Raw genomic sequence first — 27,140 nt, forward strand, 5'->3', positions numbered from 1 at the left:
CATCAATCATCCTAACGACAGGGATCTCATAATTGCACAATTTTCTCTGACGATGCTCCAGTGTGTGTGGTTCATTTCTTAATCACCCCACTGGGCCTTTCCATCGGCGGGCGATGCCTTCATGATCTGTTATCCCATCTGTCAATATGTTATGACAGATTGTTCCTTGCTGAGCTGGTTGTGGGTGTTTCTAATGCCTTGCAGCCGAGAGCGTGTTGGGACTGGAGTGGAGACAGAAAAAGTCCTGGGTTCAAGCATTCGCTCCGCTAAGATTATTTCACACACTCAATTCTCCCTCTTTACAGTGGTCTCTGCTGTGCGGAACCTGTTTCTGTTAAGTAAATTGTCTCCATTTTTGCCTGTTGGGGATACAGATACGGATACGACGGATATGTATATATACTGCTTTTCAACAAAAGTTCCCTAAGTGGTTTACATCAATATCAATCAATCAATAAAAAATGGCTCCCTGTCCCCAAAGGACTCACAGTTCGAAAAGAAAAGAAAAAGAAACATAAGAGAGACACCAGCAACAGCCACTGGAAGGATGCTGTGCTAGGGATGGATAGGGCCCGTTGCTCTCCCCCTGCTCACTAAAGAGAACCACCACTTAAAAGGTGCCTCTTTGCTCAGTTAGGGCGTGTTTTGTTAAAAGGTTGTTGGCGTGAGATGCGGAGGTGGCCAGATTTCAAAGTTGGATTGCGTCTTTATCAATTAAAATATTTTAAGTTGTCTACTCACTGTTCAAAGTGCTTTACAAAGCTATCAAAGACCAAAGAAAAAGAAGAATATGTAAGATATTCCCCCTAGGGGATGGAGCCACTCTGGGAAGAGCCTCTAGGTTCCAAGTTCCCTCCCTGGCAGCATCTCCAAGGAAGGGCTGAGAGAGATTCCTGCCTGCAACCTTGGAGAAGCCGCTGCCAGTCTGTGAAGACAATACTGACTAGATAGACCAAAGGTCTGACTCAGTATATGGCAACTTCCTATGTTCCTAAGAAGTTATTGGCCTGGCAAACCTCTCTCTGTGTGTGTTCTGCTGTTTTATGCTAGTAATTAAGAAAAAAATGCTTGCCAAAGTCGGTAAAGAGTGAAATGAAAGCTTTTTGGTGTAGTGGTTAGAGCAACAGACCAGGAAGTCTCCCTTCAGCCTTGAAACTCACTGGGTGACTTTCTCTACCAGCCTAGCCTTCCTCCCAGGGTTGTTGTGAGGGGACATGCAGGAAGAGGAAATGACCTCTTTCCTTCTGTTCCCCAGCAAGGAGTTTCGTGCAAGGCTATTCCCTCCTCAAGTTTATCTTCACAACAACCCTGTGAAGTAGGTCAGGCCAAGAGAAAGCGTGCTGAAATTAAACAAAACATCCAGCTCATTCTGCTAAAAAACCCCTGTCTTTTTAACCAAAACATGAGGCAAAAGTACCAGAATAGGCAAGCAAAGGCTGGGAGCTCTTAACAGGCAGGAATTCAACAGGGAAGGCTGAGAGCCTCGGCTGGTGGGAGGAGCCGAGCACACGGGGGCGTGGCCTATCTGACAGACGGTCCTCGCCTTTATCTATTGGTTGAGGCTCCATCTCGCTTTTTTACGCCCGCCTCGCTCCCGCTCTGTATGTGGGGAATTTTTTTTGGTTTGGTTTGTTTTACATCCCCCGCCCACCGCCTTTCTTCCAGTACGCATGCTCTGTGCCACGACCCCCCCCCCAAAAAAGGGAGGCGGGAGTCACCCGAGCAAGAGGAAGACGCACCAGCCGCTACTCTCTCCGTGCGCAGGCGCAATGAGCGACCTCGAAACCCCGCCCTGCTCCAGCTCGTTCTAAAACACCCACCCACACCCCTCACCCTTTCCGCCCTGCCTCTCTTCGGATTGGCCCGTTTCCCCATCACTCAGAAAAGCCGCTCCAGCCCCACTAGTTGTCCTCAGCCTCCCTCCCTCTCTTTGGATTGGCCTGTCCTCCGATCACTTAAAAGTAATCCCCACCCCTTGACGACCCTTTTATGTCCCGATTGGCCCGCTCTTCCATCCGGGCCATAAACACACACATAAACCCCCAGTGGCTTTGCAAACCCCGCTTTGGCCTTACACATATCCTTAGATTGCCGTGGGCCGCCCGCGTGTTCCCCCCCACGTTGCTGCTGGGTGAGTGTTGTTTTTGTTTTCGCCCGCCCACCTGCCTTGGCGGCCCCGGGCCTGTCAACAGTGGGCGGGGAAACCCCGTGGAAGAAGAGGAGGAGGTTGCCGCCGCCGCCATCTTGGATCAAGTGTGTGTGAGAGGAAGGGAAGAGGAAGAGGAGGAGTGGCGGCCGGAGGAAGAAAAAGGAGGAGGCCGCAGCAGAGGTGGAGCCGCCGCCGCCGCCAGACCGAGGGGAGACAGCCCGGAAGCAGAAGGGGAGGAGACAGCCCACCGCCGCCGGAGCCAAGCTGCCCAGTCACCAGCCCCCCGAGCCCAGGTAGGGACGCCGGGCCTAGTCGGGCCTCCCCGTTGCCTAGCAGCCGACCCGGGGGGGGCTGTTCCTGGCCACGCCCCTTTCCCGCGGGGAGGGGGCGACGGCGCGCCCAAGGGGAGTTGGGTATGGGGGGGAAGGCGGCGGCTCCTCTGCCCCCCACCCGCCGGCCGGGGCCTGTGGGCCTCCCCTCCACTGGGACGCGGGGGCTGCTGGGAGCGGGTCATGGCCTGAGCGGGGGGTGGGGGTCTGCCATGGTCATCACCGGGGGACTGAGGGCCGGTGCTCTGTGTGTGGTGTGTGTGGTGTGTGTGTCTTGGACCCCGGGTCGCCCCCGGGGTGGCTTCTCTGCTGCTCGTGGAGAGAACCCTGCAGAGCAGTTCCGGTCTGCTAGCAAGATAAAAAATTTCAGGAAAGTGTGTGTGTATACACATGTGCACACATATTTATGCATACACACTGTGTGTACACACACATGCATACACACACATATCTATGCATGCATACACATGCACACATATGCATACACAAACACGTATGTGTGTGTACACAACCGCCCCTCGCCATCTGTGGGTTTCCTATATGTGGCTTTGAGTATCCGCGACTGGGAAATGGTGACAGGTCTCGCCAGCTGTGAGATCTTTTTTCAATTCTCACTGCTTTTTGGGGGGTGATTTTTTCAGGGGTGGTTTTTGGGAGTCCCCTTCACTCCTGGTGATTTGGGGGATCCCCCCTATATTCTCACTGTATTTTGTGGTCTTTTTGCAACCTCGCTTCCCCTAACCCCTTGTTTGTCATTGATTTCAACGACTTGTCTACCATGAATTTGCCAACTGCAAGGTTTTCCTGGAACAGAACCTCTTTGGCAAGGGATGACTGTGTGGGTGTATACCAGGGTTGCTCCACTTTGGTCCTCCAGACCTTGGCCTACAACTCCCATAGTCCCTGGTTATTGGCTACTGTAGGTGGGAATTATGGGAGCTGTAGTCTAGAAACAGTTGGGCGGGCCTAAGTTGAGCAGGCCTGGTGTGACACACACACATATAGAGAGAGAGAGTGTGTATGTATAAATATAAAATATTGTTCATGCTCTTCACCTTTATTTCATTCTTTGTGAAAATAACTGGCTTGATCTGGGCCATAGATTCTTCCCATTAGCTGAAGATAAGGGACAAATGGCATCCCATAAGGGACAGACAATTCGGGGCTGAAATAAGGGAAGTCCCTTGCTATTGGTCACCCTAAGCAAGGGTGCTCGGCTTTAATGATAGTCAGTCCAAGAAATATTAAGCTCAGCAGGGTTGTTTAATCATCTAAGTGGTTCTGCATTGGAAATCCAAGGAATGCTGTGCTTGGGAACATGGGTGAAGCATCTCGGTGTCCTGTGATGCTTGTTCGTGAGCCCTGCCAACTGGGCCAAGACAGAGGCACCATTGAAAGTGTTGGTTGTCTTAGCAGGGGGAGAGCAACTGTCCCTGTGCAACCCCAGCACAGCATCCCACCAGTGGCTGTTGCTGGTTCCTCCCTTGTATCTCTGTTTAGCTCATGGGACCCAAGGAATTGGCTGTCCCTGTAAATGGGCAGAGAGTCCCCTTTTAAAGTGGGAGCGCTCTTAGATTTTTCAGAGGGAGAGCAACTGTCCCCATTCAGCCTGGGCATCCCTCCCAGTAGCTGTTGCTGGTGTCTCTCTTATGCGCAGTTTATTATTATTATTTAACTCTTCCTGGTGTCAATTTCACCTACTCTTGTGATGGACTCTGGGCCAAATATGGTACCTTGGCCGAGGTGCCCTTTCCAGTGACTGTTGCCTGTGTCTCCTCTATGTCTCTTACTGTGAGCCCCTTTGGGACAGAAAAAGGAATGAGAAGCCCTCCTTCTATGGTAAGTGGTGTGTGAATATTCTAATAGTATTAATATTCTGTACCCAGTTTCTTAAAATAAATGTGCTCTTTGTATGCTGGTTTCCAACAAAGCCCCTATAGCTGTTTATATAACAAAGGAAATGAGCAAAAGAGTGAAAAGATGGCTTCCTGTTCCAGTTGGGCTCACAATAAAAAAGTAAACTAGGGAGATCCTGGCAGCAGCAGCTGGGAGAGGTGCTATGCTGGACTGAATCATTGCTCTCCCCTTGCTTAATTAAAACCAGCACTTTCCACAGTGCTTCGTTGTCCAGTTAGCAGGGCTGATTTCCAACCGGTGTGCCATGAGAGAACCTGAAGGTGACTCCCTGCTCCGATGGAACTTGCATTCTAAACAGAAACGCCAGGGAGACCCTACCAACAGTCTCTGGGAGCGGGGCAGGGTTGGGCTGAATAGGGACAGTTGCTCCCCCCTTGCTAAATAGAAGGCACCACTGCAAAAGATGCCCTTTTTTTGCCCATGGTGACCTTCCATCCCCACCCTCAAACTTGTCTTGCAGAAACTCCTCCCCCACAACCACCCAATCCTGTGCATATTTATCCAGAAGTAAGTCCCACTGTATTTAATGGGGCTTATATTCCAGTGGGCGTGTGTAGGGTTGTAGCCAAATAGTCCCTCTTCTTTTTTAGAAAAAGTGTATTGGTGCAGTGGGGAAGGGAGCAAAAGGTTGTTGGTTTGAATCCCTGCTGGTATGTTTCTCAGACTATGGGAAACTTCTGTATTGGGCAGCAGCGATATAGGAAGATGCTGAAAGGCATCATAATCTCAGACTGAGTGAGAGATGGCAACGGTCAACCCCTCCTGTATTCTACCAAAACAACCACATAGCTCTGTGGTCGCCAGAAGAGTTGACACTGACTCAACGGCACAACTTACCTTAAGGTCTGACACAAAACACATTAATCTTAGCATAAGCTTTCAAGGACTAGAACCCACTTCATCACATGTATGTGATTTGGGGTGGGGGGTTGTTCTCCAAAGGCATTGCCCTACTTCTGAGAATATGTTCCTTTTTTTTTTTTAAAGCAAGAGAAAACATAGTTTGGGGAAGATAATGTACAGAACCAACGGCTTCTTGTATAACGCTTTCAAACAAGTGATGGTAGCAGGTTGGGGAACGAAAGAGTCCTAGAGCTGCTAGTTGTGTGTTCCGTATGGGCCAAAATGGTGACCTGCAGTATTTATACAGAGTTGTGTGTCGCTTCTCTTATTTGAAAAGGGCTCACTGATTTTATTGTAATATCTGCTCCTGTGGGTTATGGCCCACCCCATCAGGGACCACCTCTCAGTGTAACTTCGTAGGTTTCAGCCTAGAGGTCTTCAGAGGAGTGAGGTTTCCATGGGTGAGGCGCACGCACGCATTGGTCGTGAGATTGAAGCAAGAATGCTGGCAGCTTGCAGACATGAAAATGTATTGTGGCATAAGCTTTTGTGGGCTCTGAGCGCTCAGCTGCAACATCTGTAACTGCAAAACTTTATCTTGCAAACTGATTTATCACCGTGACTCTTACCCTGCTTTCCCCGGGAAAACAGGCACAAGGTGACTGACAGAGCTAATCATGTTGTTCCTTAAGATGCCAAAAGATCCTTTGCTCTTGCTTTAGTCCTGAGGTGGACACACTCCAACTTCTGCCTTGCCCTGCAAACCCTCCTCTCTTGAGACATGGTTGAACCTATGACGCTCCGGCTTAAGTGGCATGTTGAACAAGTTATTGTTTTTAAGGACTTTAATTGGTTTGAGATGGTTTTGAATTGTGTTAGCATCGTTTGAATATTGCTTTAAGTAGTGTGTTTGTTTTTATGTCTTTTTAAACTTGTTGTGCCTTTGCATGGGGCGGTCTATAAAAGTAATAAATAAATATAAACAAGTTAGTCCCTCAAAACGGTAGTGGTATGCTTACTTGGGTATTTCTGATTGTGCTCTTTTTTTAGATTACCAGGTTCCAATGTTTATATAAGTATACAAGGCTGCTTTGTACAGAGTTGGACCTTTGGTTCATCTAGATCAATATTGTCCTCACTGACTGTCGTTGGTTCTTTAGCGTTCCAGGCAGGCACTTACTGGCCTTATCTGGAGATTCCAAGATTGGGCCTAGGAACTTGTGTGTGCGCGAACCATGTCCTCTGTAGGCTCCTCCTCACCTCTGGAGTTGTGTTGAGTCAGATAATTGGTCGATTAGCTCAGTACTGTCTACTGACTGGCAGCATCTTTAAGATGTCACAGAAATATATCTTTCCTAGCCCTGAAACCCGAGATGCTCTTAACGGAAGTTTGCCAAAGTCTGAATCTGGGACCTTCTGCATGCAAAACGTGTATTCTGCAGCCCCACCTCCTAAATCTTCAGGAGTCAACAGCTCCATTGGGTGAAGTGGGGTCTGCAGGGACCCCTTCTCCTTCCCTGCCCAAACAGACCCTGTTTTGCTTTGGAAGTAACTCCCGAGCACGGGTGCAGAAAAGTGTGTTGATTGTACTGTGCTCTTATTCTGCATGCTTGAGAAAACAATGCATTTAAAGGTGAGGTATGAATAAAATAAACCCAACTGCATTTAATGAGCCCTTGCTGTAAAGGAAATGCATCACTCTCCCTGCAGGGCGTATTTGTGTCTATGATCCAGTTAAGCAGACTCTTTGAGGAGTCTTTGAGGAGCCAGGGTGGTGTAGTGGTTAGAGTGCTGGACTAGGACCAGGACCGGGGAGACCTGAGTTCAAATCCCCATTCAGCCAGGATACTAGCTGGGTGACTCTGGGCCAGTCACTTCTCTCTCAGCCTAACCTACATCACAGCGTTGTTGTGAGGAGAAACTTAAGTATGTAGTACACCGCTCTGGGCTCCTTGGAGGAAGAGCGGGATATAAATGTAAAATAATAACATCAACATCATCATCTATCCTGGATGTATTCTCCCCTTTGTCTCTAGTCCCGCCCCCCCTCCCCATTTGCCTTAACTTCCTCCTTGCCTAAACATAAATTGTAAGCTCCTCGGGGCAGAAACCTGCTACCTCGTGTGTCAGGTTTTGGACGCTGCTGTGCACGTATCATTGCATCATAATGATTGATTCCTACTGTTTAGGTGGCTGTCCCATTGAGGTAAATGCCACTCCCAGGTGTCTAAGATCTAGGCCCTTGTTTTCCAAGGATTGTAGGTCTCCTAAAACCACCTTAAGTGGCGCAGCGGGGAAATGCTTGACTAACAAGCAGAAGGTTGGCAGTTTGAATCCGCGCTGGTACTGTATAGGGCAGCAGCGATTTAGGAAGATGCTGAAAGGCATCATCTCAAACTGTGCAGGAGGAGGCAGTGGTCAACCCCTCCTGTATTCTACCAAAGAAAACCACCGGGCTCTGTGGGCACCAGGAGGTGGCATCGACTTGATGGCACACTTTCCCTTTAAAAGTGCACTGTTGGAATTGGTCTGAGTTAATCTAGGACTTGGTTAGACTCCCTTAGTGCCCTGTCCTTTTCTTGTTCATCTTACTCCGGGTGGCTTTCTCAAGATGTATATGAATCCACTGCGTGTCTGTCTCCTTTGTGCATAGATCTCTCTGCATAGATTTCTGCTCTGTTTCCCTGTATCCATTCATTGTGACCCGCACGGGAACATGTGAGCGGCTGTGGTCCGTCTCTCTTCATGAGCTCTCCTGTTTAAAGCGCACCTCTTCCCCAGCTGCCAGCGGGTGGTGTGAAAACGGGTCTTGCAGAAGGTTTTGTGTCCTGTTCCTGTCGGGGGATCATCTATCTCGGTAATAAGAGGAAAGCAACTGCACTGCTTGCTTGTCTCCAGGTCCTGTTCTGTGACACGGTGCAGCCATTCTGCTGAAGTTTAGCACGCCTAGATCTGATCAGGTCCTGAATGGGAGGACGGCTGGGAAACTTCCTGTGCGTTCTGCCTTGAGTCTCGCTCTGGAAGGCTATACGTGAACGAAATCGCGTGTAACAGTGTTGCACGGACAAGTCTGTGACTTCGTGTGTTGGGGGAGTCACGGAGGGTGGTGCTTGACAAATCCCCTGGGCCAGGTAGCCTTGGCACCTGCCTGGACTAGGATAGCCGGCCTTGTCTGAAACAGTTCCTGACAGAGAGGAGAAACAAGGTCCAAACTAAGTAGGCAGCAGCTCCAGCAAGGTAGTTCCCTCCAACTGGAACAGTGCCAGCCCAGTGGTAGTTATTTCATAAAATGAAGGTTTTTATTTGAAATCTTCACTTGTCCCCGACAGCCCTATTCCTGTTCCTAGCATGTTACTTCTAAAGGGATGCAGAGAAGCCCATTTACTCTTGTCCATCCACAGTGCCCTTCTGTGGTAATGATGGTAATGATGTCTCCATCGTCTGGCCCCTGACCTTGGGGGCTGGCTCCTCGATCCAAAGAGAACTCCTCAAGACCTGGTGTGGGATCATGTCAAATGGCTTTCATGTTCTGGGCAGGGATGCAGAATGGTACAGAGTGTCAGGGTATGCTGCATTAAAGAGTTTATTCCATATATACTGCATTTACGCAGATAGAAGGCAGTTCTGAACTTAAGACGATGCCTTAAAAGATAGAAGTTAAGCACACCTGCCTGCAACCTTGGAGAAGCCGCTGCCAATCTGTGTAGACAGTACTGAACTATATGGTCCAAGGTTCTGACTCAGTAGAAGGCAGCTCTCTTATGTTTCTGTGTTCCAAGTTCCTTGATGTTGGAAGTCAGGGGAGTCACCTTAAGTTCAGAGTCCTCCCCTTCCTTTGGGGTTAAATAAGGTTCAACCTCTATTTATTTGAGGTTATTCAGAATCCTGAATTCAGGTAGATACGGTGCCTGTATTTACCCAAAAGAGAGAGTTCAAGGTGACAGCCCCTGTAGCAGGAAAGAACGGTGGTGGTGGTGGTGGTAGGGAGCCTCATCTTGGATTCGGGTAAGGACGGAAACCAGAGACGGCTCTCCTCAATAAAGGTTGTTGTGGGCCAACTGCTCCAGCTAATGCCTAGGATGAACGGTTACTCCCATGAACGGATGTTACTCCCTTTTTCGTCCAGTATGTAAACACTAGCTGCTTAATGAGGAGTCGGCTCTGCTTGTTTGCTCCTTCCTGCGGGCATTTGGCTTGAGAGCACGCAAGTTAATGTGTACGTTGTACCGATTTCCAATCCAAGCGCAGGTGGCTGATGACTGTGTGCTTCCTGTGCTTGCTTACATCCCCTGGCCCAATAAAACAGCAGCTTTCTTGTTGGAAACGATGCTAGGGCAGGACAAATCCCAGGCGCTGGGGAGCCGTGGCTTCTAGAAACATAACCTAGAATAGGATATGTAGAGGTAGAGTTGTTTAATCAAAGCTTGATTTGTCCCTGGCAGCCCTGTTGCTGTTTTCAGTTATGTTACTTGTAAAGGGGATCAAGAGAAGCCTGTGGGTTCTTCACAATGCCCATGGCTGTGTCCAGTAACTTTGTCAAGTGTCCATGGTTGGGTTCCTTAACTTTTAGGGCTGGCTCCTAGATCCAAAGCAGGTTGGTCAAGGCCTGTGTCTGCAGAAGGATGAAGTCCCATTGATGTCGGGACTTCTAAGTAAAATGTGCTGTCAAGTTGGTGTCGACTCCTGGCGCCCACAGAGCCCTGTGGTTGTCTTTGGTAGAATCCAGGAGGGGTTGACCATTGCCTCCTCCCACGCAGTATGAGATGATACCTTTCAGCATCTTCCTAGATCGCTGCTGCCTGATCTAGGGGTTTCCCGCAGTCTGATGGTCCTATAAGACACCTTGCCTACCTCTCTCCTTCTTTCTGCCATGGGTTCGATCCTGACACACAACATGCACCCTGCAACAAGGGCACAGAAAACTTGTGCAAGTGGCTTCCTTGTTGTGAAATGGCTGCCTCCTGGAGCCTTGCCACGGCCTCAGCATCTCTGGGAGGCCTTGTCAGACTTGCTTGCCTGCACTTCCCTCCCTCCATGCTCAGAAAAGGGTGTGGCTTTGCATATATTTTTTGACTCCAGTTGATACTGTGGGCTGGGTTCGGTTGTTTCCTATCTGAGCATTGCCCCCCCCTTCTACTGAGTCAGACGCTCGGTCCATCTAGCTCAGGACTGTCTACACGGACGGGCAGCAGCTTCTCCCAGGTTTCAGGCAGGCTGGAGTCTCTCCCAGCCCTACTTGGAGATGCTGCCGGGGAGGGGACCTTATGTCTGTATTGAATCCAAAACTTTCTAAAGGGGCAGTGATGCCTGTTGATGTGGAAACAGTGCCGCATCCACAGCCGAGTAGGGGAGCATGTTTAATGAATAGCTTGGCTCTGTGCCTGTGGCCAAGCCAGATGTAAGGTTCCATCCCCGGCTTCTAAAAAATCTAAATAAAAACTGCCGAGGGATGTATCCATGTTCTGGTTGGAGCTAGAACTGCCATGCAGAAGGAGGGGGCATTAAACCTATGCTGCCTCTTTCCACCCACAAAAAATGTCTCCCTGAGATGCTGTTGATGCTAGTGGAAGCTGGCCTCCTGGGACTGGAAGCTGCTTTTTCTCCCCGTGTGCTCTGGGCCCAGTCCTGACGCGTCCCTCCCAGGGCCTGCTATTGAAGCTATATCTATAGATAACGACAACACAAACCAAACACACAGGGCCAAACTGAGTGTTTGGGGCAGGGGTGGCTGTCTTTGGTAGAATACAGGAGGAGTTGACCATTGCCATCTCCCGCACAGTATGAGATGATGCCTTTCAGCATCTTCCTAGCTCGCTGCTAGTCTGGGAAACATACCAGTGCGGATTCGAACCATCAAACCCTGTCTTGCTAGTCAAGTCGCTTTGCCGCTGCTTCATTAGGTGTATGGGGATCCTTTTTTTGGAGGAAGGGGGTCATCTTGGAACATTCCAACATGTGAGTTTGCATCCCACCAGGAATCTCGGTGAGAACTAGGCACTTGAGTTTCCAAGATTTTGAGGCAAACAAAGAATACAGTAAATGATTCCCCCCGCTTAAAGTGGCAGTCATTTCTTCCAAACTCCAAGAGTGATTGTTTCCTTGATTATGTTGATTCAGTTTCCTTGGTCCTTTCTGGAGCAGTGTGTACACTCCATATATACAACATAATGGCTGTGTTTTGAAGTTTGTAAATTCCAGACTGCAAAATGTCCCCCGCCCTCCGCCAAACTGCATCAAGCCTGAACAATGGCGTGTTTACACATCCTCAACCTGGTACCAAGGACTTGGCGGGGTGGGACGAGTATTGGGTTCAGGTAAATGCAATATTGCTTGCGTTGTAAGTAACACAATGCCCATCACTAATTTTGCCAAGTGTCCGTCTGGCTCCTCGATACAAAGAAAATTGGTCAAGGCCTCTGTTATGAATACTTTAACCCCCTAAGCACTTTGCCTACTAATCATGGAGTAACTATTAGTCATGGAGGCATTTTCTTGCCCTCCTCGGTTGCTTCTGCTGGCGTCCTGCACGCGCTGCTTAAATGCCCTTGGTTTCCACAGACTGCCATCCCAGTAATTCCTGCGGTGCGGGCTCGGGGAAATACTCCCAGCAGGGCTAGAACTCTGGCCCAAAACGGGGCCTCCGCGGTTCCTCCGACACACCCGTATCGGCATTTGCTTGGTCTTGCAGAATCCCGCGACCGAGCCGCAAGGAAAAGTATCGATTCAGCCAGTTAATTGAGGGCAGCGGAGGTGGGCCTCTTGGCCCGACGGGGTTGGCTTGCTTTTGGCAATTCCAGCATCTAGGAGTGTTTCCAGCAAACTGGGCTTGTACTGTTTGCAGGCAGACTTGTGTATAAATGTGTTGGGAACCCAGATCTGTCAAGTGTGTGTAAATGGAATTCCGCAGCCCAGTGTGGACTCAGGGGTTGGCTTGGAGAGAGGGCCCTGTGCAGTGAGGGTAGCAACCTCTCCGTCCAGGAGTTGGCAAGGCATCTAGTTGTATTTTGAGTGACTCCGGTAGTGCCGAGTGTACTGGGAGATCCTCCCATTAGGGGCCCGGCTGGCCTCGGATGGTGTCATTCATAAAAGCAGCCGGCTGAGAGAGAGAGAGAGCACATTACAACCCTGCCTTTGTACTGATGGGTATGGACACTGCACACTGCTACAGAGTTGACTAATTCGAATCCGCTTGTAGAACAGTCTGGGCCTTGTGTCTAGCGGCTGAAACTTTCTCCAGGGGGAAATAACGTCTGAGTAGAAACCGAGAATGCCTGCTGGAAAAGCGAGTACACCCTCTGATGTGGGGGGGAAAGTTTGGAGGGGCGGGGAAGCTCCAAGGGCCGGTTTCTCACGCCTGCATCAGACAGTCCTGCCTCCTGCCTTGCACACGCCGTTGCATTTCTGTGATCCTCCCAGGTGGAAATGGCACCCTTGCCTTCTCGCTTTCTCCCGAGGGAGGAGATCCGCAGTGTATTCAGCTGCTGAAATGTGCTTCTGCTTGAGAGCTTCCCATTCTCTAGCGGCAGTGCCTGAAGTGCGCCAGCTGTTCTTGGGCTATAGCTCCCCTAACCCCTCAGCTGCAGGTTATTGTTGCTGTGGATGATGGGAGTTGTAGTCTAACAGCTGGAGAGCCTCTGCTTGTCCACCCCTGAGTGATATACTACTTTATACTTATACATCTAGTCTGAACCTCTTCTCTTGGCCTCAGTAGATGGGACCTCTTTTAAAACCCTCTTGTCTGTTATCAGCATCTCTTCAGCTGGAGGTGGGTGGCAAAGCATCTGGGACATCTGGCTCTTCTTAGTGTTGGCCGGGGCTTTTAAAATTGGGCTTCATTTCCCCGTCTACCCAGCCTCCCAGTTCTGAGTCTTCTGGCATCATCACCCCGCTTTCCGTGGAAGCATTTGTAGCTCTGGCTCCTCACTTGACTATTCCAGTGTGAACTCCACCTGCTAGTGCAGAGTGCGGCAACTTCAGCCCTCCTGCAGATGGTGGGACTACGGCTCCCATAACCCCTGTCTACTGGCCACCCTGGGCCTCGGGATTGTGGGGGCTGCAGCCGGGCACTCGTATTGGGTTGCCGTTTGGGTCCTTGGTAGAAACGAGGCGGAGCAGTGGATGTAATGTTGGGGGGGTGGGGGTGGCGGCGGTGTGAGCACTCCCTCCTTGTGCACCACACCCAGAGCCTTGATGCTGCCGTGGGGCTGTATTCCGAAGGCCCGTCTCTTCCGCGTTAAGGAGGGAGGGAAGCCAGGATCCACACGAGCAAAATAGTCGGGCCCCTGTTCTTTGGGAGAGGAAGGAGGGAGTGATGAGTGAGAACAAGGAGAAGCGAAGCGGCAGCTGAGGCAGCAGAGCCATGCTCATCGCCCCTCCTGCTGGTTAGGTTTTTTTCCCGGTCTATGTCCTGCCTTCTGCAGGAGCGACACGATGCCGAATCAGACCCTTGGTCCACTTAGCTCAGTACTATAGTCTACACCAGGCCTGCACAACGTACGTGTGTGTGTGTGTGTGTGTGTGTGTGTGTGTGTGTGTGTGTGTGTGTGTGTGTGTTCTCCTGCTGGCCTGCAGGTGGGACTACCCGGCAGCAACAGAAGGTGCCCCGAAGAGCTCTTGGCTGCTGTCCCCTGACCTGGAGCCCACGACACCCGTCCAAATGCAGATCCAGGTGGGCCCTGCTTAGCAAAGGGGACATTCATGCTCACCGCTGGAATTCAAGGGGGCATACCTGGAATCTTCTGGCCTCCCCTCCGGGCACTGACGGGTCGCTTGGCTGCAATGAGGTGCTTGCAGTGCGTGCCCACAGCCCGTGCCCCGAGACAGCCCTCATTTAACCCTCTCCTCTCCCCCCCACCCCAGCATGCCTGCTTCCCCCTGGCACGACCCCAGAGTGTGGTGACCTCTGGTGTCCTGGGCTCCTGCTGCAAGCGTAGACTAGGGCTGCCTTGAGCCTCACTCCCCAATTTAGGGGGCACGGCCCTGCCCGGCGGTGAGGTGGCTTTGTTGTCTGCTCTGTTTGGGGTCCCTTCCTGGGCCCAGCAGGTGAGAGCAGCCTTACTGGGCAAGCAGGAGCAGAGATGCCTGGATGGAGCCCCGTGTGCTGGTGGGGGGCAGATCCTGTTCTCCCAAGGGCAGTTGGAAGCCTCCCTGGCTGTGTCGGTGCTCTGGCATGCCCACGTGTATCGGGGATGGGGCCGTGGCCCAGTGTGAGAGCGCGTCTGCTTTGCCGGCAGGAAGTCCCCAGTTCAACCCCTGGCAGCATCTCCAGGTTGGGCTGGGGAAAAGACCCCTGCCTCAAGCCTTGGAGAGCTGCTGCCGCTCGGCGTAGACCCGGCTGCAAACCTCAGCCCTCTGGCTGTTTGTCGGACTACAGCTCGCATCATCCTAGCAGCCACTGTGGCAGGGGATGATGGGAGTTGTAGTCCGACTGTAGTCCTGGTGCAGACAGGATGGAGCAAGGTGGACCCAAGGGCCTGGCTTGGCGGGAGGCGGCGGCGGCGGCTTCCTGTGTTGCTCTTGGCTGCACAGCATTAAATCGCCCTGTGTGCTTTGGCAGGATTACATACACCTCCCTCGAATGTGGGTGCCCTGTTTCCCTCCTGACTCTGCTCGTCCGGGCGCCCCGCAGTCCTGGTCAGCTGGCTATGCGGGCTAGCTTGCACCCGGACACGTGGAGGGGAGCACTGCTTGGGTCCAGGAAGCAGCAGGAAGGGAGCTCTCCTTTCAGGATAGCAAAACACACACGGATCTGCGTGTTGAGGATTCCAGAATCAGAGCCCGGCCGTGTGGCCTGCTTCTCTCCCAGGATTTCTCGGCGCTCTGCAAATCTGAGCACAATGGTCCTTCTCGGCAGGATTACAGGAAGCCTCCTTCGGGGAATTTAGCGGCGTGTAATTCAGAAATCCTATTGCCGGTTTGAAAACGGAGATTGTGTTGACTACAGGCATCAGACCAGCAGCAGTGCCGCGTTCCTGCAGAGGGAGGCTGAATAAAATATGAGGATCTAGAAACCAGGAGTGCGGAAGTGAGGATCTCCCGGCCAGCCACCGCTTCACTCTTCTCCTTTTCACCCCACCCCCAGTCCCTACAGTCTTAAAGCAAATGCCATGTGGATGGGGTTGGGGAGCGGGTGGGTTGGTTGTAGGCATACAGAACTAAGTCGATGGTTCTTGAAATTAATCTGCTTTGAATTGGTATTATCCTGGACGGCTTGCTGGTATAGCACCCTCCACGTTCACTGTCACTGGCGTGCTTATTTTTTCTTCCCTAAATACAGGTTTCTACAAACCTAGGCTAACTGACTAGGCAGCCATTATCGGTGGTCGCCGGCAAGCCCCTCTCTTCCCTCAGACCCTCCCTGGGCACACAGGCAGAGGGCTGAGGAGAGAAGCAGGTCTTCGGTCGAGGTCTTCCGACTGCGCGGAAAGGACGCCTGCTGTTGTTTAACTTCTCAGAAATGGCAGTGGGAAGGAGACCTCTGTGGAGGAGGAGATCTCTGTCGTGCCGGGTGTCCTGCTCATCAGAGATCTGGTGGATCCCTGAACCGACACTCGGGTGGAGCCTCAATTCAGATTGGAAATTGTGGCGTGTAGGAACGTAGGAAGCTGCCGTATACGGAGTCAGACCATTGGTCTGTCTAGCTCAGTATTGTCTACCCAGACTGGCAGCGGCTTCTCCAAGGTTGCAGGCAGGAATCTCTCTCAGCCCTGTCTTGGAGATGCTGCCAGGGAGGGAACTTGGGACCTAGATGCTCTTCCCAGATGCTCTTTCCATCCCCTAAGGGGAAGATCTTAGAGCTCGCACATCATGTCTCCCATTCACATACAACCAGGGCAGAGGACCCTGCTTAGCTAAGGGGACAAATCATGCTTGCTACCACAGGACCAGCTCTCGGGTGGGAACCTTAAAAAAAAATTTATTCTGAGTTTCTTGCCCCAGGCCATCTTGCCCCAACAAATAGCAGTCATCGTGGTCCTGGTCTGGATCGGGACTGGGGTAAGAGCAAAGGGTTAAAGCTCCCCCCGCTCAGTACAGGTCCTGATTAAAGGGTGGTTACTGAGAACATCGGGAGCTGCCTTCTACCGTTTCAGACCTTGGTCCCCCTTTCTCAGGTGTGTCTGCACTGGCTGGCAGCATCTCTCCAAGCTTTCGGGCAGGAGTCTTTCTCCCAGCCCGGATGCCAAGGATTGAACCTGGGGGCCTTCTGCCTGCCAATAAGGGCTCTGCCACGCAGCGACGGCCCCATCCCCGGGAAGATGGGTGGAAGAGGATGAGCAAGCATTTAATGATGGTTTGCAGAAGACCAGATATTGACAGATGTAGGTTAAGTGATGGGATGTCTCTGAGACAGCCACGTAATTGGATTCTGAAGTGGGTCAGCCATCCACTGTCAGTAGTGCTAGCAGATCTGGGGGGCTGTACCTTTCCAGGGGGTTGCAGTGCTGGAGGCATGTGCTTGTGCAGAAAGCACCCACTGGAACTTCAGCTCCTAGCTCCGTGAGTTACATGGACTATCGCTTGTATTCTCTCTCTCTCTTTTTTTTTAATGCCCAAGGAAAGCTGCAGTCTCACCTGGATATTGCCTCGGGATGAGCATTGGCAGGGGTCAAGAAACGTTGGCTCAATTCAGCCAGCCCAAAATATGTTTTACTCATCAGGTGGTTCTCCGAGCTGTGTGGGTGCATTGCTCCTCGGGACCCTTGTCTCATTTGCCGGGCATCGTTTTCCCCCCTTGTCATAGACTAGCGGATTCCCTGCGCCCTGAGCATTGGCGACAGTAGGCTGGTGTCTTCAGTACTGTGCCGCAGTGTGCGTGGCATATATGATCCACAGCTGCGTCTATACTGGCAGTTGGAGGTTGTGCCCAAGTGCAGTGGAGAGGGGCAAGCATCTTAAGTGCTGAAGGGATCTTTTGACTGGCTGTCTTGAGCACTGGCAGTGCATGAAAGCTAAAACCTGTCTGGATTGATATGCATAAGCCAGAGAGGTCCCTGGCCCCAAGGAGCCGACAGTCCAAATCTCAGCAGCGGGGTAGCTCGCTGCATGTGAGCGCTGTAAGATATGCCCCTTCGGGGATGGGGCTGTCGCTCGCGTGAGGGAGCATCGGCTTGCATGCAGCAAGTCGCAGCATCTCCAGGTAGGGCTGGGCGAGATTCCTGCCCGAAACCTTGGAGAGCTGCTGCCAGTCAGTGTAGACAATACTGAATGAGATGGAGCAGTGGTCTGACTTGGGGACTCCTCCTTGCAGGGAGAGGAGCAGGACCGAACCTCGGCGGTCAAGGGAGCCACCCACGTGCTCTCAGCGCACCGGCGAGGGTTTCCTCGGGGCTGGCAGCTGTTAGCGTGTTTGCCGCGAAGGCTGGGCGAGGTGTGCTGGGGATGTCTGCAGTATCCGGGTGTGTCCGCGGTGGGAAGGGCCGCCCTGGCATTGTGCTGGAGGAACAGCGGGAGTTTGCAGAGAGCTGAGGCAGCCTTTTCAACAGAGGTGTTGGCGGATGCCAAGGAATTGGTGCTGAAAGCACCCCTTGAACTTTAAAATGCCTGCTCCTTAATGACGGGGATCTTCTTGACAAAACTCCACCACTACGGCTTTAGCTTGTGGGCTTAGATGCAGCCTACATTTAAATCGGAGAGGAGTCTGCCGGGATGGTGGTGATGGGGAAGCGTTCGTGCTTCCGGCTTGCACCGTCCTCCTTCAGCCTGTGTCAGAAAATCTGGAAAGACTGATTAAACCGGGAAGCCAAGAACCTGGCAGGTGGGGCTTGCTATCTGTAAAACTTGCGGCCCTCTCTCGGGAAGACTGCAGGCCCCAGCTTGCTTTTATTGGTTGATCTCTCGTTCAAAAATGGAAACCAAATAGATCCTGAGAGGCCTGCTTGCCTACATGGTCCTTTCTGACCTGAGAGGAAGGAGAAATCAAAACTAGTTTTGGATACAGCTGCTTCACATGGCCCGCTGACCACAAGTGACTTGGTGAAGGATGATTCTTACACTTGTGTGCCTATTTATCTATTTGTATATAGCCCAAAATGCAGTTCTCTGGGTGGTTTACAATATCTCTGGCAATCTAGGTGTACTGCATTCATTTCTGACAGATGGGGGCATAGCTCAGTGGTTGGGACACCTGCTTTTCATGCAGAAGGTCCCCGGTTGACCTACTGCCAGGGCCCCAGACAGCCTTTCCAGGTAGACCTGGGAAGGACTCTCCTTTGAGATCCTGGAGAGACGCTGCCAGTCGGTGTAGACAGTACTGAGCTTGATGGACCAAGGGTCTGACTCGGTAAGAGGCAGCTTCCTATGTACATCTCAAATGGGCACTGCAAGCTGAAAAAGAGGCAGGGGAGGGGAACCAGGATTAGGGGCCCTTTTCCCACGAGGAAAGGCTAATGGGTTTGGGAGTGTTTTAATTGTGGGGGGGTGGGAACCCTGAGGGGTATTGTGGGTATGGTAGGGGTTGATCAAATGGGGCCTTGACCGATTTCTTTGGGGCCTAGGAGCTGGCACTAGACAAGATTGCCAGACTTTGTAAGGGACATTGTGGAGAGATTGGGTTTCTCTTTATCCGGTTTACAAGCCAATGTAAACGGGGCTGCCTGGTTGGAATAAAGGCTGCATTAAGTCATTCTGCCTCCGAGTATCCTAGGCTAGGTGCCATAGTGAAACTTCTAGGCTCTGTGCCTCTGTGGTGCCTGGCATTTGACAAGCCCCATCTCACCCTTGGTCGTGAAGCCCCTTGGTTTTGGCTCCCAAGGATGCTTCTGGTTACACCCTTCCCTGAAGACTGCGGGCTCTGTATTGATCCTCCACCCTCCTGATAAAACACGTCCTCCTCCCACAGATGGAGGCGTAAAAGAGCGCACAAGAAACACTGACCTCGGAAGGTTTGTCATCTGTGGCGGCAGCAGCCGACTGCCCCGAGCCAAAGGCAATTAAAGCAACAAGCGGCTGGTGTCCTGGCAGGTGGCTTCTGTCACCACCGGCAGCAAGCTGGGCTGGGAGGATGGAGCCCTAGAGAGCACCACAAGTCCCCGAGCTTTGAAGTGCTGAGGGCTCCGTACTCCTGGCCCGGGTGCACGGGGAGGGCTTGCCTGTGTCGCTCTTGGAGAAGCTGGCGACAGGCAGGCAAACTGGGGTGCCCGGGGCCGGCCACCTTGGGCGTCGTGAAGCAGCGGCGGCTGGAGAGCCCAGGTGGCCTCCCCTGGCCTCGAAGGTGGGGAAGCCGGGGGCAGAGGTTGGGGATGCCAGGAGTGGTGGCCCCCCAGTGGCGGGAGGGCCAGGGCTCTGCCGCCCTGTGCTGAAAGCTGGTCCTTGGTTGCCAAGCGGGCATTCGACCCCTGAGCGGTGGCCTCATGCGCTTTGGGGCCGGAGTGGTCACTCAGTCGGCTCTTCGGGGGCTCTTCAGCATCTGCTCGCGACCTTCTCGGCAACTGCTCAAAGTCCAGCTACCACTTGTGCTCAGAACGCTCTTTTAAAAAATGACTTATTAAGCTGCTGGACTAGCAGAGGTTTCTCGTGTGGTGTGTGTGTGGTGTGTGTGTGGTGTGTGTGTGGTGTGTGTGTGGTGTGTGTGTATTCAGCTGCCTTGGGGTCTCCATGTGTCCTTTTCCTTAAGCCCCTTGTGCTCTTAGATCTTGCCTGTGAATTGCTGATGATTTAGGACTTGATGATTTAGGACTGTGAATAGCTGATGATTTAGGACTTGCAAGAATGCCTTGGAGTGCCATTGTTAAATAACCTCCTCCTTTCCCCCCCCTTCTAGTGCCACAATGGCAACTGCACCTTACAACTATTCCTACATCTTTAAGTACATCATCATCGGTAAGTCGGCACGTCCTCCGCCTCCAGATGCTTCCGTGGCGTAGCTGGTTGGGGTCAGTTGCTCTTAGAAGGCTGGGCTGGCCTTCTCCGGTGAGGCCAGTAGCCTTTCTGTGCTTCGCCTCCTGACAGCCGGCCGTGTGGAGAATGCAGACGCTCCCTGACGGGAGTCCTCCTTACCTGCAGCGGCTTCTGCCCCTGGCCCCCAATCCGTGCAGAAAAAATGCCTGTTGCAGTCCATTATTTGCACATGCTTAACGATGGCAGTCGTCTGTCTTATTGCATGCAAAACCAAACGGAGGCTCATCATTGTCTGGCTGAAATTTTTCTTTCTGCAGCAGGAGTTTGGTTTTGGGTTGTCCCCGTGCAGTAGGCAGAACGGAATCGGTGCTCTCGATTCCCTTCGCATTTGCTGCTGCCGCTCTGGGCTCTTCCCAGCTAGGGAAGTTGGCAAGCAGAATTCCTCAGTGTGCAGAGCTCTCGGCAGCCAGCTCCGTGCGGGAAACCCAGGAAGGGGGCCTCGATGGGCCCCACTCGGCTGCTGCTGGGCTGGGATTCGCTCCCAAGTCCATGGCCACCACTGGGAACGTGTTTGTGCCAGTGGATAGCGGGAGTGACGTGGAGCAGTGCAGTCCTGGGTTCAGTTCTGGCCACCATATTTTGAGGAGGATAATGTAGAACTAGAAAAGGTGCAGAAAAGGGCACCTTTCCTGCCCCCCTTTCCTGCCATCCACTCTCCCCCCCCCACTTGACTACTTAGAGCCTTGGCGAGTGCTCTTTGCCTAGGAGCCACTTGGCATGAGTGGGGTGCAGCTTCTCCTCTCCAGCCCTCTGTAGCCTTTAAGTTGGAAGCTGCCTTACTGAGTCAGGCCCTTGGTCTATCTAGCTCAGGATTCTCGACACTGGCTGGCAGTGGCTTCTCCCAGGTTGCAGCCGCCAGTCTTTCCCAGGCCTTCTTGGAGATGCTGCCAGGGACCTCCTGCATGCCAAGCAGACGCTCTGCCTCTGAGCTGTGGCCCCGTCCCCTAAGGGGAACAGCTTGCAGCACTCGCCCGGAGTCTCCCATCCAAATGCAGACCAAGGCAGACCCCGCTTAGCAAAGGGGACAGTTCACGCTCCTTTCCACAAGACCTGCTCTCCTCCCCTGTGGCCCCGGTGCTCTTGGGGCCAAGCCTTCATTGCAGAAGACACATCAGGGCTTCATGGGTTGTAGAAGACATATCAGCTGGGCAGTGGCTCCTTATTCCCCGCTGGCGGCCTCCTGTCATGTGGCATGTTCCAGCAGCCATGCACACTGTGGTGGTTTTTCTGAAGCTCTGACACGGTCTCTTTCTTCAACAGGGGACATGGGAGTAGGGAAGTCCTGCTTGCTCCACCAGTTTACGGAAAAGAAATGTAAGTATGGCCTCGCGCCGCCCTTGGCAATGCTCTCCGTGGCTCACCCCTCGCATGGCCTGCGCGCTCTGTGCTGTTGTGGACCCCTTGCTCTAGGGTGAGATGGGCAGTGGCCCCGAGTGGCATGGCACAGCCCCTTCCTGCCGCATTCGGGGCCAGGGCCGCACAGCTGGGCCCCCTGCCAGATGTAGGACTCGTCACCCCTAACCCGTGACTGCGGTGGCCGGGGGTGAGAAGAGTTGTGGTCCAACCCACGCGTGGCCCTGTTTGAGACGGGCAGAGGTGGCCACCAGCTGCAAGAATCCCCACCAGCACGCCATGGGTTTCTGACTCTGCCGCTGCCCAGAGAGGGCGTGGGGGTGGTGGTGAAAAGAGAGAAGTTCTGCAGAGGCTAAGGACCCCTGGAAGCAGAAGAGTAAATGGAGGGGGCAGGCGGGAGCCTAAATTTTGGCTGCCCGTAACTGTGCAGAGGCCTTCAGTGGCAGCTGGCTGCTTTCTTGGACTCTGAACGATCCCCACACAGAGAGCGGCCATCTACTGAGTCAGACCCTTGGTCCCTCTAGCTCAGTTTTGACTACTCAGACCGGCAGCGGCTTCTCCAAAGCTGCAGGCAGGAGTCTCTCTCAGCCCGATCTTGGAGATGCTGCCAGGGAGGGGACTTGGAACTCAGATGCTCTTCCCAGAGTGGCTCCATCCCCTCAGGGGAATGTCTTCCAGTGCTCACACATTAAATCTCCCATTCAGATGGAACCAGGGTGGGCCCTGCTTGGCTAAGGGGAGAAGTTGTGCTTGTTCCCACCAGACCAGCTCTCCTCTATCCTGGCTCCCTCTCTCCCAGCCTTGAGGAGGATGGTGCAGCCTGCCCTTGGTATCCCGGCTTTGGGCCAGTGATCTGTCTTCTGCTCTCTTTAAATATTTACCTGCCTCGGTTCTGTGTTTCTTGAGGAGTTTTTAAGGTCTTGGGGACGAAGGGCGGTAGATAAAGCTAAGTCCCATTGCATGCCTGATGTCGGGGAGAAGGTTGACGAGTTACAATGCAATAGTACAATAGTACAATAGTACCATACAATCTAGCCTGCCCAGTGCCCACCCAGTCATTTCTTTGCCCAGCATTTGTGAATTGAAACACACATTGTTTGATTGACTTGTGTGTACAATTCAGTTATTTAGTTTTTCGTCTTCTGTGCCTGTGATATTGACAGACATAATTGGATTTTGATACATTTGTAACTAACTTCCATTCCAAGGACCACAGACAGAGAATTGTCTAATTAGATTTTGATACATTTGTAACTATTGTATTGTATTGTATTGTATTGCTCCTGAATGTGTGTCTCCTTCTCGCCGGCAGTCATGGCAGATTGTCCCCACACGATTGGCGTCGAGTTTGGTACGAGGATAATCGAAGTTAGCGGTCAAAAAATCAAGCTCCAGATCTGGGATACGGCCGGACAGGAGAGATTCAGGGCCGTCACGCGGAGCTACTACAGAGGAGCAGCAGGCGCGCTCATGGTCTATGATATAACAAGGTATGGCCGCCTTCCTGGGAGGGTGCCCTGGAGGCGCTTGGCTGGGCCTTGAGATAAGACCAGGGTTGCCGGTAGCGGGGATTCCCAGAGGTTGTTGACAACAATTCGCATCATTCCCAGCCAAAGGCCATTGCAGCTGGGGATTATGGGGGTTGTAGTCAGCAACGTCTGACAATCCCTGTTACGGGGGGTTGGGTTGCCTTTGGGCACCACCTCTGTGCTACCCCCAAAGTGGGGTCGGAAACGAGCTGGGGTGTGTGTGTGTTTGCCACAATCCCCTCAAGTCCTGGCTCTTTCTCCCCCTCTTGCAGAAGAAGCACGTATAACCATCTTAGCAGCTGGCTGACGGACGCAAGGAACCTCACCAATCCAAATACTGTGAGTTGGCCTTGCGGGGCTCAAACGTGTTTGCGTTAGAAAGTGGGGCTGGGGGACAACTCGCATTCTTCGCCCAGAAAAAGGCAGGCGGTGGACTACTTAAACAAACGGGCACGCCATCTCCATACTGGGTGCCGCCTTCACCTTCTGAAGAAAGCACCCGGACATGCAGTTGGGCAAGCATTCCTCTAGAGCAGGCGCACACAACTTCAGCCCTCCAGTTGCCTTGGACTACAACTCCCATCATTCTATAGGTCATGGGGGCTGGGGTTTTTGGGAGTTGTAGTCTTGCAGCAGCTGGGGAGGGGGTGAAGTTGTGCAGCCCTGCTTGATATTCATTCATTCATTGAATTTTTATACCACCCTTCCAAAAATGGGCTCAGGGCTCAGCTTACAATAATGATAGAAGCGGCCACTGCAGTCAGTGATGATATTCTCTTCTTCAATCCCAGATTATAGGGATTAACATGCCTCCAAAAGTCGAGGTGTGCACCCCTAACCCTTGGCCTTAAATTGGCCTTTGCTGATGGCTTGAAGTTGCCGCCCTGATTCAATGTCTTGTCTCATAGCCAGGAGCTGGAAGTGCAGGCCAAGTTGGTTGGTATCGTTTGCTGTGTGTTGCAGTTAGGGACGCTTCATAAGACCTCAGTCCTGGAGGTATAGTGCAGGGCGCCTGGGTAACTCCCAGCAGCTCAGAGGGCGAGAGAGCGAGAGCACCTCTGCTTCGCTCAGCTGTTTGGCAACGTACACAACTGCTCTGGACCCGAAGGGGTTTCCCTTCCCCTTTGAGCCGCGCTCCTGTGAGTTGGTGTGCACAGCAGGCCGTGCAGCAGGCCCCACGGCCTTCCTCCCTCAGAGGGTGACTCATGTATTGCATCAGCAGCACTTCGGTGAGGCTGAGTGGCCAGCAGGAACACAGCGTCCAAGTGTGGGGGCTGAGACGCTTCCAGCCGTGGAACAACCACTGGGACAACTTCCCGGTTGAGCTAAACCGGGTAAGGCTTATTCAGGCATCCTCCCACCCCCACTCAAAACACAGCAGGCAGACCGCAGCCTGTACGATTCCTCGAATGTTGAGTATGGTGTCAAAGACGGCCACCTATGTGCTGATGTTGCAAATGACATATTTTCTGTTAATGCTGCCAGACATCAGATTTCCCAATTTGCACTTCTTTCTGGACAGAGGCTAGCTTCATCTAGCCTGGCACATGAAGAGGCTAGCCTTAAAACAAACACACACACACACACACTCTCTCTCTCTCACACTCTGATCGCCCCTGAGTGTCTTGACAGGGAGATGCAACCAAGGTCTGGCAAGTTTCTTGGCCAGAGAAAATAGATGTCCAAATGGCTCAGGGTGTGAAGCCAGAACATACCATAGGAACACAAGAAGAGCTTTGCTGCACCAGGCCCAGGACCTCTCTAGTCCGGCATCGGGTTTCCCACAGTAGCCCACCAGATGCCTCTGGGGAGCCCCCGAGCCAGGAGATGAAGGCGTACCCCCTCTCCTGCCTCCTCCCCTGCCACTGGTATTTGGAAGCATCTGATTCTAAGTTCAGCCTGTTCTAATCATATACACTCAATTTATTGTTATATAGCTGTAACCTTTCTCTTCTGTTTTGGCTTGTGACTGTAACATTAAAGAACTTGAACTTGGTATTTGGAAGCATCCGGCCTCTGAATGTGGAGGGAGCCTATTTGTTGGTTGCTTGTCTTCAGTTGAGCCCATTCACCATACGACTAAGACTAGATATTGAGATCTGTGTGGTGTGGCCTCACCCCTCGCTTGTGTCTTTCCCCTGGCGCAGGTGATAATCCTTATAGGAAACAAAGCGGACCTGGAGGCGCAGAGGGATGTGACGTATGAAGAAGCCAAACAGTTTGCTGAAGAGAACGGTGGGTGTGGCCACGGTGACTCGTAGCCCCGAGGGCCTAGTGGGTGCTTGAGACGAGAGCTGTCCAGGGGTGGGTTGCTTGGTAAGGTGGCAGCACCCAGGGCAGTGTTCCCCCTCACAGGGATTCCCAGATGTTGACTACAACTCCCAGCATCCCCTGCTGCAATGGCTTTTGCTTGGGGATTCTGGGAGTTGTAGTCAGCTACACTTGGGAATCCCCGTGAGAGGGAACATGGACCCAGGGGCCACCCAGAGCCATGACCCTTCTGGGACACCTCTTGCCAGTCGAACTGAGCCTGTGACCATGTAGCCAATGCTGCCATTTATCTCCAGTAATTTTCCCCTATGCTGATGTCTCTACCTGAATCTAAGACTAGGTTTTTTCCATATTCTTGGATGTTAGACATTGAGTGGGGGGGGGGCCTTGTCTTAAATGCAGAGGCCTCTTCCTTTCGGGTAAATACAGGTATAACTTTTATTTAATCTGCCTTTTTTAAAAAACAGAAGGCATCTTAAATTCAGAGTTACCTGTTGCTTGGGTAAAAATGATCTCTGCGGCCCTTGATAGTGAAGGAATGCTGTAGGGGCATAGGGTGCTACTCAGATAGAGAGAGCTGACACGTATTTTAAAGAACAGAGGATTTGTCGTTTCACGGAGCAAAAACACAAGGCAGTCCATCCCAAGAAATGCGCGCTTGCAGCTCCCTCTCCTCTGGTCCGAGTCCCTTTCTCCCAGCTTCTTCCTTGATCGTCGGCTTCCATCTGACTCGACAGCACCCACCTCTAGAACCCGGGTCACTCCAGGTCGCTGGCGTTGCTTACCCAAGGTCCCTCTGCACTTCTATGCACACTGAACGTCCCATTTTGTTTCCAAACAGGGTTGCTGTTCCTTGAAGCGAGCGCAAAAACGTGAGTGGCTGGATTTCCCGACTCCGAAACGGCTTCTGTCGATTCGAGCCTCCTTTCCTTGAAAAGCGGGGGCTGCTTGCTCTGAGCCGAAGCGTGGTCTTAGCTGCTGCTGTTGCCGCCTTTGAGTCCTGGCGGGGGGCCCTCCTGGCTCCGACAGCTGGGTTGGGGGGGGGGGAGAGGTTTGCCGCTGGCCCGCTAGCCATCTGCAGCCACAACTTGCCAAGTTGCGTCCTTTCTCCATCAGTAGCAGTCCACTTTTCAGCCAGACGTTCTCATAGTGGTTTTGGCCGTCGAAAAGGAGGTTTCCTGTCCCCAGAGGGCTTGAAATCTAAAGTACACAATCCTCTGTGCTGTTGTCATTCGGCGGGTGACCCTCACTTCCCAGGAAGGTTGTGACATGCTGTGAGATCGCCGCAGACTGGCCAATGGGAGGGGCTGTGCCTTTCTGGCCTGCTGAGGGTGTGGGCCTGCCCTCGACAGTTGCTGTGGGGCAGCAAACTGCTCAGAATGAGGAAGTGGGCTGCGTCTTGGGTCCCTCCTCCCTGCCCCTATTCTTTGGCCCCGTGAGCTCGAAACTTCCGTAAACTGCAAGTTAGGACTCGCCGGATACTGCAGGCCCCTTGACCTGTAGACAGCAAACAGGAACCCCTCCCTCGCTCCTTTTTCTCTCTGCTGGATGCCCTGTGCAAATGTGCACTGCTTTTTGAGCAGGGGTGCTCATCTGGGTTGAGGCCTGTCCTTGAACCAGCATTGCGTGGTCGGGGGCTTCCCAGCTGGCCCCGAGGTGGGTTGGAAGGCGGCACCTGATGACTTGGTGTTGGAAGTGTAGAAAAAGGGGTGGGCTTGATCCAAACACTGCTTTGTAAGCACCGCGATTGTGGCAGCTAAAAACCAGAGAGGTCCCCCCAGTATATTGATTTTAATGACATTTTACATCCTGCTCTCCTTCCAGGGAACCCAGAGCAGTGCACACAGTTTATGG

The 27,140-nt window shown here is 52.5% G+C and overlaps 1 protein-coding gene across 1 annotated transcript in view; it reads left to right on the plus strand.

The window, feature by feature from the left end:
- The first annotated feature begins 2,087 nt into the window (after positions 1-2,087).
- Positions 2,088-27,140, plus strand: part of RAB14 (RAB14, member RAS oncogene family) — a 28,497-nt gene continuing 3,444 nt past the window's right edge. Inside the window, exons 1-7 of the mRNA XM_053282492.1 lie at positions 2,088-2,442; positions 19,997-20,055; positions 21,394-21,447; positions 22,799-22,976; positions 23,288-23,354; positions 25,163-25,250; positions 26,128-26,158. Coding sequence (XP_053138467.1) covers positions 20,004-20,055; positions 21,394-21,447; positions 22,799-22,976; positions 23,288-23,354; positions 25,163-25,250; positions 26,128-26,158 — 470 coding nt within the window. The 5' untranslated portion in view covers positions 2,088-2,442; positions 19,997-20,003. The remainder of the gene's footprint in view (positions 2,443-19,996; positions 20,056-21,393; positions 21,448-22,798; positions 22,977-23,287; positions 23,355-25,162; positions 25,251-26,127; positions 26,159-27,140) is intronic.

Source organism: Hemicordylus capensis, chromosome 17 (genome assembly GCF_027244095.1).
Source record: "Hemicordylus capensis ecotype Gifberg chromosome 17, rHemCap1.1.pri, whole genome shotgun sequence".
Taxonomy (NCBI): domain Eukaryota; kingdom Metazoa; phylum Chordata; class Lepidosauria; order Squamata; family Cordylidae; genus Hemicordylus; species Hemicordylus capensis.